The following is a 12,271-nucleotide window of genomic DNA, read 5'->3' as shown; positions in this document are numbered from 1 at the left end:
AAAAAAATGAAGATAATAAATTAATATTTTTTTTCAACAAAAGATATCTAAAGTTGTCATCTATTTCCGGTTTCTAAATTTTTAAAAATAAATAACGCGAATACTACATACAACTTCACGGATGTTTAATTAACAAATCGTAAAAATAATATTTTTTCATCCTTGCGAAAAATTTTAAATAATATCGTTAAATTATTTAACTTATCATAACTAATATTATTATTATTATTACTCACTGATAATGATAAAAACAAAAAAAAAAAAAAATTCTTGATTTTGAATACGTCATCAAAGAAAAATTTCAAATCGATTATCACAGTAATAAAAACGTATAAATAACGTAAGTGAAAAAAACGACGTGGCAGGAGTAATTTTAATTATTTTTTTTTAAAATTCGCGCCAAATTTTTACACGTGGCTTATGATGATACGAACGCATACAATTTGTTTTTAAAACTATAAACGATTTCGAGAATCGATTTTTTTTCTTTCGATTATTTGCGGCCGTTAAATTTCTTACGAGAATCGAAATTTTTATGATGAGGTCACGATTTTATATATAAATAATGGCCGATCATGGTACAATTTTTTATTGTAAATTAATAATATAAAATAAATTAAAATGAGAGAGAGAGAGAGAGAGAAATTTATGTTAGAACGATAACGACAAAAAAAATATTTTTTACAAATAAATAAATAAATTATTACTTTGTTTTTGTTTGTTTAAATAAAAATTATTAGTTTTTTATTGTTTAAAATTCGTTCGCCGCATTCATTTAATTATAATTTAATTATTATTATTATTATTTTTTCCGCAACCTGTAATTTTAATTTTATGGTTTTTAAACCGAATAAAAAAAAAAAAATCGATTATAATCGATTATCGAAATGAAAAAAAAAATTATGAATGAATTTGAGTATGGAAGTTTAAGTGTTGTAGTATCAAAAAAAAAAAAAAAAACACGCGACGCACGTTAAATTGCATGAAAAATATATATTAACTCTCATTCGGAATGCATTATTTCCGTTTCTACCCTATTCAAAAGTAAGAGAAAAGAGATTTCTACAATTTTACGAATAATTATTATTATTATTATTAATTTTTTTCTTTCAGTTTAAAACCGACAGCAAAAGACGGTGTTACGAAAAGTAATCCGAGTAAAAGGCACAGGGAAAGGCTCAATGCTGAACTTGATACACTTGCAAGTCTTTTACCATTCGAACAAAATATTCTATCAAAATTAGACAGGTTATCAATATTAAGGTTATCAGTGAGTTATCTAAGAACCAAAAGCTACTTCCAGGGTAAGTAATAATTTTTTTTTTTTTTTTTTTAAATATCCTTAACGATTTCTCTCTCTCTGTGCATTTTAACCCTCTTCATTCTCCCTCCTCCTCTCCCGCCCGCACGCCCCCATTTCAATCATATTTTCCACTGATTTCCTCCTTCTCTTCCCTTTCCTTCTCCCATCCCCTCCTTCTAACCCTTCCTTTTCATTTCCTTTCTCTCCCTTTTTTTTTTTTTACATTTATACATATAATTCTATTCATTTGCATATGAAACCAGAATCATTTATTAAAAAAAAAAAAACAAAAAACAAAATGGCGGATTTATGTTTTTTTTTTATGTTTTACTATTTAATGCAAATATATATATTATTATTATTATTATTACGTTCGTAACGTTTCTTTTTTTTTTTTTAAGAGTAAAGAAATAAAATTATTTCGCGGGGGGTCGTAAAAGTTTTGAATTTTTTTTTTTTTTTGGGTTAATTTTTTCTAGAATAAAAAAAAAAGCAAAAAATTTGGAGAAAGAAAGAAAGAAAGAAAAATAAATTTAATTTATTATTATTATTATTATTATTATTATCATCCATAAAATCACCGAGAAAGTTTTAATAATAATAATAATATTTAAAATGTTTTTTTTTAAGAAAAGAAAAGAATCGATTGTTTTAATTAATTAACGGAAACGATAGAGAAGAAGAAGAAAAAAATTTTTTTTATTATGCGCATGCGTGAAATAGTTAATAAATAAATAAATAATAATAATAATTAATAAATAAATAATTTTATATTCATACGTATAATATTTGCATTAATAAAATTATTTATGCTAATTTATATATATTTATTATTCGAATAAATTATTTCTTTCTTTTTTTTTATGACTGCACTGCGTCCGATAAGGCAAACACGTGAAAATCCTCGAAATTTAATTAATCGATATATCGAACGATATTATCGAAAATTTAACGATAAGTCAAATAAAAATAAAAAATGATTAATTAATGAGTTGTCAGACATGTTAAAACTTTTCGGATTTTATTTTTTTTATATCATCACAAATAAAAAAAAAAAAAACAGATCATCGTTTAAAAAAAAAATAGTTAATAGAAATCTTTTATTGAATGACTGACTGAATGACTGACTGAATGAATGACTGACTGACTCTTTTAATAAATATAAAGAAATTCAATGACAACCATAATGACCTCACAGCTGGATTTATATGTTATGACGTAACACCAGGTGAAAATCACCTCGATTAATTTTCAGCGGGTGTTTTTTTTTTTTTTTTTTTTTCAAAACCATATTCTAATCATTTAACGGTAAGAATTTTCTCATAATCATCATCATCATCATCACCTACCGAACAGAATAATATATTTTTTTTGCCCCTTAAACAAAACATTAACAACAATTTAATTTATTATAGTTTGGATATTTTTCTACGGTTAAAAATGTTTTTTTACTATAAAAATCCTAAAATGTAGTAAAAAGCAAAAAACATTTTTTTTTTTTTTTTAAACGTCATATGTCGATGTAATTATAAAAACATAATTTTCAAAAAAAAATTAGGGTGAAAACTTAACAGAATTTCGGTTTGTCTTTTCCCTTCCCTTCCCCTCCCATTTTTTTAATGCAAATTTTTTAACAACAAAAAAATTTATAAACAAAAATATAAAAATAAAATGAATGACATTTTTGATTTAACTGATACCTCTTATCACATACCCTTCGCCATTAATAATAAAGAGAGAGAGAGAGAGAGAGAAAGATATATAAAATTTTTTTTAATCATTTTTAACGTTAATTACGACCAGTAAAATTTTATTATTATTATTATTTTAAACGTAAATTTTTTTTTTTTTTCGTACTTATTAAAAAAACATTTTTTAAAACTAATTCATCATTTTTTAAATTACATAACGGAAAGTTTAAAAATTTTTTTGTTAAGATAACGTGGAAAAAGATAGAAATTTAAATAAATTTATTTGTTGTTAACATGGCTGCCCCTTATCAAATTTGCCGTTACAATCCAAATAATTAATTTTTTTTCTCTACTATACGATAGAAATAATTCAAATAGTTTATATAAAAAGGGTTAAACCCCGCGTGTTGTCTCTCTCTCTCTCTCTCTCTCTCTCGCATGAGGATTTAAATATATTCGCGTGTTTTGGTAAAGGAAAGACAACAAATACACACCACACACGTGATATAAAGTAAAAAATTTCGTACGACGATGATTCGAGTGCAACAAAGTTAAAAATCGGAAAAGAAAGAATAAACAGGATTTATATATGTATAAAGGGAGCCCCTCAGTGAAAAATACCTGTCAACGGTGGGGGATGATTTACGAGTATCGGGTTGTCGTAGTCGGGAGAAAACTGTTTGGTTCATATATGGCCCGTGAATTTCCTTTTTAAAAGTCATTTATTATCGCCACGTGAGTTTCAAATCAAAATTTTGCCTTCACCCTTTTTTTTTTTTCTATTAAATACCATAGGGATATTACAAAATCATAAAATTGTTTCTATCTCTCTCCCTTTCCCCTCCCCTCACCCCCTCACCCTCTCTCTCTCTCGTTTGAAATTAATAAACTTTTTCGTTGTTGTTGTTCTTGTTTGTTGCCAAAAAAAATCGCAAATATCGATTCGATAAAAATTTATCTCAAATAAATAATAAAATTATTAATAATGTTTTCTTTATGTCTTTTCTACGTCGGTGACGTCACCTAAAAAATCGTCATCGGTCGTATTCAAATAATAATAATAATAATAATAAATTTTTCCTTTGTGTAAATAAATTATTTTTTTTCTTTTCTTTAAAAAAAAAATTAATAATGATAATAATGGAGAAAAACAATTTTTTTTTTATTCAAGTCGCGATTTCCTGGACATTTTTCACAACAAAAAAAATGATAATAATGATAATAATAATAATAATAATAATAAAAGAAAACACACGACAATTTTAATTTTTTTTTTTTTGTCAATTCTCACGATTTAATAATTCAATGAAAACAAGAAGTTTAATAGAAAAATTGTTTGTATTGTTTGTTCGGCATCTTGTCTGTTATAAAAAAATATTAACCGTTAAATTGTTGTTGTTTGTTCGTTTGTTTGTTTATTTAATTTACATAAATAGGTAATTTTATGGCCCTTTGATTTGATTTGATTTTTAATTTACTTAATTTTATTTCCCGCGGTACCTCCTCCATTTTCCTCCTCAAAAAAAAATTTTTTATTTATTTAAATAATAATAATAATGATAATGTTTTTATTTAAATGAATTATTTAAAGAGAAAATATTCGAATAAAAATGCAAAAAAAAAAAACGTAATAAATAAACGACCTTTAAGTAAATAATTTTAACGTTTTTTTTTTTTAATTGCCATATTTTGAAATCTCTTATTTTAATTTTTTTTTTTTTTTTTTTATAAGTTCAAGAACGAGTAAGTAAAGTAAAAAAAAAAAAAAAAAAGTATAAAGGTCAAATGTCGTACAAATAATCATAATCCGAAATGTTATTAAAATAATAATAATAATAATAAAATATTTTTATCTCGCCATCGTAATTAAAAAAAATTTCTTTTTTTCTTTTCTGCTTAATTTAAATCGTTTTTTTTATTTTGTGACGTTTAAAAAAAAAAAACGTGGCATTAGAATTCTATAGTGGTAGTAGTAATACGGAATAATATTATTATTTTAAAAAAATACGAGAGACGATTTTTCAAAACACAAAAAAATTCAATTATAAGTAAAAGAAAACAAAACACAAACATAAAATTATTATTATTATTAATATTTTAAAACGGAAACCAATCGATAAATTTCATTCCTATTATAAATCATGTTTTCAAATAAAAAGAATAACGTAACGCATTAAAATTAGCGCATCCTTATTATTATTATTATTTTAGTATAAATTCAATCAATTTTTTTAAATTGGTTGTTAGACATTAAAATTAAGTCAACATCTCATTAACGACGACGACGACGACGATGATCTTATGGTGGCCAATAAATTTTTTCTTTTCTTTTTTTTTTTACCTGATGTTTTTTTTTTTTTTTTTTAACTTAAGGGCTCCCACAAGATTTTTTTACTATCGTCATCGTTATCATTATTATTATTTTTAAAAACAACACCAACAACAACAATTCCACTTCGTTAATTTTAAATGGTGGTCGAATGACTTAATGGTGATACTAAAAATTTTTTTTTTAATTAAATTCGGCGAGAAATAAATACGGTGGACACGGAGTGGTAGTAGTAGTAGTGGTTGTAGTCGTAGTCGTAGTAGTAGTAGTAGTAGTAGAATTATTTAAATTGTGTGGCATTAAACTACTACGGTGCCACCCCCCGTTTCGTACGAACCAATAAATTTAACTTTTTTTTTTTTTAAAAAATTTTCAATGTCAAATAAATAATATGAATTATTTTATCTGCGGGTAGTCTTACAAGTGAACAAACAAACAAACAAACATGCCACAATTTACGATTTATTCTTTTCGTCCTTTGATCAAAACCGCTTTTGAAAAATTTTTTATATAGCTACAAACGCATCGATATTTAAACAAATTGTTATCATTTTACGTATTTCTTATCAACAATAAGAACAACCGAGAAACAAACAAACAAAAACAAAAAAAGTTTAATAAGTAGCAGCAGACGTTTGTTTATTTAAAAAAAAAAAAAATTTTCATCTGTCGCGGTTATAATAAAACGGCGTGAAACATAAATTTAACACAAGTTTAATAATAATAATAATAATAATAATAATAATAATAATAATGATTATGATGATGATGATAATAATAATAATAAATAAAGAAAATAATTTATCGAGTCATTTATTAATTAATTGCAAAATAAAAATTTTTTTTTTTTTTTTTAGCAAAACATCTGCTTAATAAAAAATATCCATATTAAAAAAAAAAACAAAACAAAATTTATTATTATTATTATTTAAATATCTTTTATTACATTAATTTAATTACGTTTCCTTTGTTTTAATTATGAAGAGAGAGAGAAAAAGGGGAAACCTGATGGTTGAAAGGTTTCAACGACACTCGCGGCCATTTTAATTTTTTTTTTTTTTTTTTATTTGTTTTCCCTCTCGGGGTTTTTTTTTCGTCGACCATCTTTTAGCGTAATTGAAGGGAGTCACCCCCCTAACAATCGAATATTTTTCCTTTTAATTAAAAGGAAAAAAAAATGGAAAAAAAGGAAAAAAAAGGAAAACCGTGATTACCGTAATTTGGTCGAGAAAAAAAAAAAAAAAAGTGAAACTGACTCCTTTGGAAAATTTTTTTTTTTATTTTAATCGTCGGCGTCAAATAAATGACGCAAGTTTTAAATCGAAAAAAAATGTCACGTGATCATCCGAACGTTTTCCTTACGGTAATTATTATTATTATTATTATTTAAATAAATTTAAAACCCTTCGAAACGTGTACAAACAAGCATAATAATTTTAATTTATTACTTAAAATCGTTCAAATAATTATTTATGTACTCTCCCTATCTCTCTCTCTCTCTCTTTTACCGAAAAAAAAAAGATTTTGAAATTAAATTAACTAAAAATAATAATAATAATAATAATTTTCTGCAAACGTAACCACCCAAAAAAAAAAAAAAAAATTATGTTACGCCATAAATAACCTGTTTTCGTGGGGTTGGAATGTGTTAATCAAAAAATTGAACAGAGCAAAAAAAAAATAAAAGAGGAAACCGGTTAATGCGTTGATACCTTCGTACCTAGATTCCTATTTACTAGCAGCTGCAGGCCAGGTGAAAATTCTCAATGGTCTTTTAATAAAGAGCCTTATTAAAAAAAAAAAAAAAAAGTAATAATAATAATAATAATCTACCAACAAAACGTGGCAATTAATTTTTGTTTTTTTTTTTTTTGGTTTTCACAAAATAAAAATAAAAATATTCGTTTTATATTAACATTTTAAAATAATATAATAAATTTCGTTTTATTTACCCCCTCCTCCCTTTTTTTTAATTAATTAATTAAATTAATAATAATAATAATAATAATAATAATTCAAATTGATTATTTTTTTCACGCGTTTGTAAGTGAATTTGCATAACTTATAAATTTCAGAGAAACAAATCGATATTTTTAAAAATATTTTTAACTAATTTTCTATAAGTATCGAACGTTTCTATTTTTTGTAAATACGTCAGACGGAAAAGGAAAAAAGGTTCGACGATACCGGATATTGTTTTAAATTTTCCGAAAAACCACATTAAAAAAAAAAAATTTTTTAGCAAAATACCTTTCAGAAACTTTGAACAAACGAATCTCTTATTTTCTAAACATCATTACGAGTTATTAAAATCAAACGCATTGGGAAAAATTACATTTATCTCGCTTAACCGGAAGTAGTATAAAATTTAAATTCGTCGATAAATCGATTATTAATAAATATGTCGTTTTTATTTATATTTAATTGCAATTAAAAGCTATTGCTATCCGTACAGAGAACAATTGTAAATTCGACGTTTAATCGTAAATAATTAACAACAAAAAAAAAAATTATTATCATTATCATTATTATTTTATTAAATAAAAGAGAAAAGAATTATTAAAAAATAATAATAATGATAATAATAATAAAGGGAAAAATTTTACCTTTTATGCGACTTTAAAATAATCGTATATATATAAAACATAAAATTTTGACTCAAACAATCGGCATCGCGTGATTTGTGTAGGGAAAATTTTATTTTATTTTATTGCAGGTTTGATATTTTATTATTATTATTATTATTATTATTATTATTATTATTATTATTATTATTATTATTATTATTAATCGTAAATAAATTTTTTTTTTGTCGAGTTTATCAAATTGAAAAGAAAAGAAAAAATAAAATAAATAAGTGGTGAGAAAACGCGTTTGTTTCGTTGCGTAGTAAAAAAAAAAAAGGGGAAAATTTTTTTTTAAATTTCCCGCCATTTCTTCCCCCCCCGCCTTCCTCGTGCGATTAGAAAGAAAAAAATTATCGTGGAATTATATGACCCGACTAATTAAATTTTTATTTTTATTTTTATTTTTTGTAGTTATTAATAATGACGATGATGATGATAATAAAAATTCGTTAAATTTTTTTTTTTTTTTTTTTTTCACAAATGTGGCCACCATTATTATTATTATTATTATTAAGATTCGACCGACCATCTGCCGGAAACTAAAAAATTCATAAATGATGGATTACTTAAATGTTTATAAAAAATATTTATTTATATTAATTTACCCAAAAAAAATTTTTTTTAGACAGTTATGTTAAATTTAATTAACTATTATTATTAATAAACCGTTGTCGTATAATACCGACTTTAAAAAAAATTAAACAACGGTACAGACATTTTGTTTTTTTTTTTTTTCAAAATAATTTTTAACGGTTTTATTAATCGATCCGATTTACCCATATTTAAACGAAAATTGATTGAAATTTTGTTTCCAGATGTTTAAGAAATTAACTCGGTAGTAAAAAACGGGTAAAATATTTTCCATATACACAAAAAAAAAAAAAAACATTAAAAGGTGATAAAGTAAAAAGAACCTAATTTAAATATTTTTTCTCTCTCTCTCATTTTCCCTCCCTCCCCCACGCCCTCGCCCTCGCCCCCCGTCAGGTGTGCACCTAAAAATACAATTTACAACAGATTTTACTAGTATTATTATTATTATTATTATTTAATGGGGTTGCGAAGATAGTCAGACCGTGACGAAACATAAATAAAAATTCGTTTTTTTTTAAGTAATTAAAAAAATTCGTATAGGATTTATTATTTAACAACAAAAAAATTTTAAATAGAGAAAACAATTATCATTATTATTATTTTGTAGAAGTAGAAAATGTTTTTATTTATTTATTCATTTAATACGAACGAATATTATTTGATACATGGCATACCTTTCATAAAAGTTTAATTACTCTTTTATTAATATATTCTTATTTACTTTCAATTATCGTTAAATGAATTTTTTATGAAACGTTTTTTTTTTTTTTTTTTTACCCGTATCAATTATAAAATAAAATAATAATAATAATAATAATAATAATAATAATAATAATAATAATAATAATAATAATAATAATAATAATAATAATAATAATAATTTCTTTTTGTTTTTTTGAAATAATTGTTTAGAAAAATTAATTTTTTTTATTTTTTTTTAAATGATAATTATAATTTCATGTAAAAAAAAAAAAAAAAAAAAAAAAGAATTTTCTAGAATTTTTTCTATAATTGTTTCTATTAACGTATTTTTATTTAGCGTAAATAATTGTTTTTTTTAGAATAAAAAGAAAGAAGGAAAGAAAAAAAAATAAAAAACGGTTTAAACTTATCCAAACTCGATAAAAATAAAAATAAAAAATGTTTTAAAAATAATTTTGTGGGTATTTAAAAACGAATTCCACGTCATCATCATCATCATTATTATTATTATTATTAATATATTAAATTTAATTTTCATATTAATTTATAACGCAAATAACGCCCGACTCGAATTTTATGATTTTTATTGTAGAAAATCGTTTTTTTTTTTTTTTTTTTTTGTTAAATGCGACGCATTATTTAACTTATTAAAATCTAATATTAATAAATAAATAAATAAAAGGTTCGTGCAAATTATTATTATTATTATTATTATTCCCTTAAAGTTTCCGTTTAATATCGACAATCATTTTCCGACTTATTTTATTATTATGTCATTTGAAAAAAAATTTTTTTTTTTTTTTGTTTTATCAATCAACCGTTAAATTTATTTATTTATTATACGTACGTTACTCGTTCTATTATTTTATTAATGTTGTTATTTATTACTATTATTATTATTAAAATAAATAAACGTGGGAATAAAATAATCGAAATGGTAATAAAAGGATGTCCGAAACGTGGCACTAAGAAAATTCATTTATCAAAATGGTTATTAATATTAATTAACGAAAAAAAGTGTTGCCAACAAAAACAAACAATTCGAAAAAAAAAATTCTTTTTTCATATTCACATACTCAAATTTTATTTAATCGATAGGAATTTTCTAAAAGGGAAATTCAATGACGTCACGAGGGGTAAACCGAGGCGTTTTTAAAAAAAAGGAAGTAACTGAATTTTTAGTTAAAGTTACTGCATTATTTTCTTTTTTTTTTTTTTGAATACAAAATGGCATCAAGATTGTTGCTATGAAGAGGCGCCATGGGGTCGAGGTTTTTTCCTTTTATGCGCATGTGTTCAATACCCCCTCGACTTTCCAGCCGGAAAATAGAAAAAAAGGAAAATTTTTATTTTTTATTTTTCCTTTCATCTTCTTTTTTCCCTAACAATGGCGTATTATTATTATTACTGTATATCGCATTAGTTTATATTTTTAATGATTTTCTTTTTTTTTTAACGAATTTTATTTCTATACTTATCTTACCCGAAAAAAAAAAAAAAATTTTCACTTCCATTACGCGATAGTTTTCCTAACGAAATTTTATTATTATTATTATTATTAATTAATTTTATAAGCATCGAAAATTAAAAAAAGCTTTTCATATATGTATTTTCCATCCCGTTATTATAATAATAATAATAATTACTTAAAACAATATGATAAATTTTCATTTATATAATTTTCTTTTCATAAACATGGAAACAACCACCGTTTGTTGTTGTTGTTGTTGTTTGTTTTTATTTCGGTTGCTCTTTTTTTTTCTTACTTATTTTAGTTAAATTACATTTTTAAAAAAATTGAGAAAAAATCATTATTTTGAAAGAATTAAGGGACTCGAGGGAAGAGAGAGAGAAAAGAAAATTAGTTGTTTAAGAAAACGTAATACGTAGTATCCGAAACATGTAAAAACCAAACCAATTTCGTTTATGTACAAAAAAAAAAAAATAAAAATAAAAATAAAATAATGACCTTTTGTAGAATAGAATGGAAAAAAAAAAAAAAAAAAAAAAGAGGCGAAGATGTAATTGTGACCCCTTGGTCGAGCTCTGAGCTAGCTGACTCAGATACATCGCGTGACCCAAAGGCAATTACCTAGCAAACAGAAAGGGCCAAATAGGCGGGATGTCCGCAGCGCCACCGATTATTGACGGAAATAAAAACAACCAAATTTACCAAGATATTATTTTTTTTTTTTTTTTTAAAAAGCGGAAATCATTATAACCGCAAAACAATACAAACAACAACAACAACGACAAAATATTTCTATTATTTTTTAGTTAAATAATTATTTTTTTTATAAAATTCCTGTTTCGTGTAAACAAACAAACAAACAAACAAACAATAACATATATTTTTAGTTAATGCGAATTCAAAGACCCGAAAATAAAATATTTAACCCTAAAGGTATAAAAATAATGATGATGATGATGATGATTGTACTACGAGTAAATTTGTATTTAATGTTTTTTTTTTTTTTGAAAACATAATAATAATAATAATAATGATAGGAAAGATGATGATGATGATGATGATGATGACAATTCATCACAAAAAATTAGCATATAACTGATGAAAATAAAAAATTAAAATGGCGATCGTTTTAATTGGTTATGAAATTGCGAATAAATCCTCGTAAAACTTTCACAATTTTTTCTAATCATCATCATTATTATTATTATTATTATTATTATAAAATAATAAGTAGGTAGTGAATAATAGAAGATAGCTAGCCCGAAGTAGAAGAATGAAAGTTAAGAAAGGAGAAAAAAAACATAAGAGAGCACACAGAATTGTAAACGCGCGCGTTCTAATGCAAAAAGTTAATTACTTCTTCTCACTATTAAAAAAACTACCCTTTGAAAAAAAAACAACCCCTCTTGTATAGATATCATCAAAAACTTTATTTCAAAAAAAAAAAAAGTAGACAAATGAGTCAAATGAACGTGAATTAGTTCGGCACCGTTGGTGGTCGATTATAAAAGAGAGAAACACCCCAAAAAACATCTCCAAAATTTTTTTTTTTTT

General features: G+C 23.8%; 1 protein-coding gene across 1 annotated transcript in view; it reads left to right on the top strand.

Moving 5' to 3' along the window:
- Positions 1 to 1,012: 1,012 nt before the first annotated feature.
- Phum_PHUM298050 (aryl hydrocarbon receptor, putative) overlaps positions 1,013 to 12,271 on the top strand; it is a gene marked incomplete at both ends in the record, with an annotated part of 19,430 nt that continues 8,171 nt past the window's right edge. Inside the window, 2 exons of the mRNA XM_002427100.1 lie at positions 1,013 to 1,044; positions 1,114 to 1,304. Of these exons, the coding sequence (XP_002427145.1) occupies positions 1,013 to 1,044; positions 1,114 to 1,304 (223 nt within the window). The remainder of the gene's footprint in view (positions 1,045 to 1,113; positions 1,305 to 12,271) is intronic.

This window comes from Pediculus humanus, genomic scaffold, assembly GCF_000006295.1.
Source record: "Pediculus humanus corporis 1103172107679 genomic scaffold, whole genome shotgun sequence".
NCBI lineage: Eukaryota > Metazoa > Arthropoda > Insecta > Psocodea > Pediculidae > Pediculus > Pediculus humanus.
This window is presented reverse-complemented; position numbering and strand designations above follow the sequence as displayed.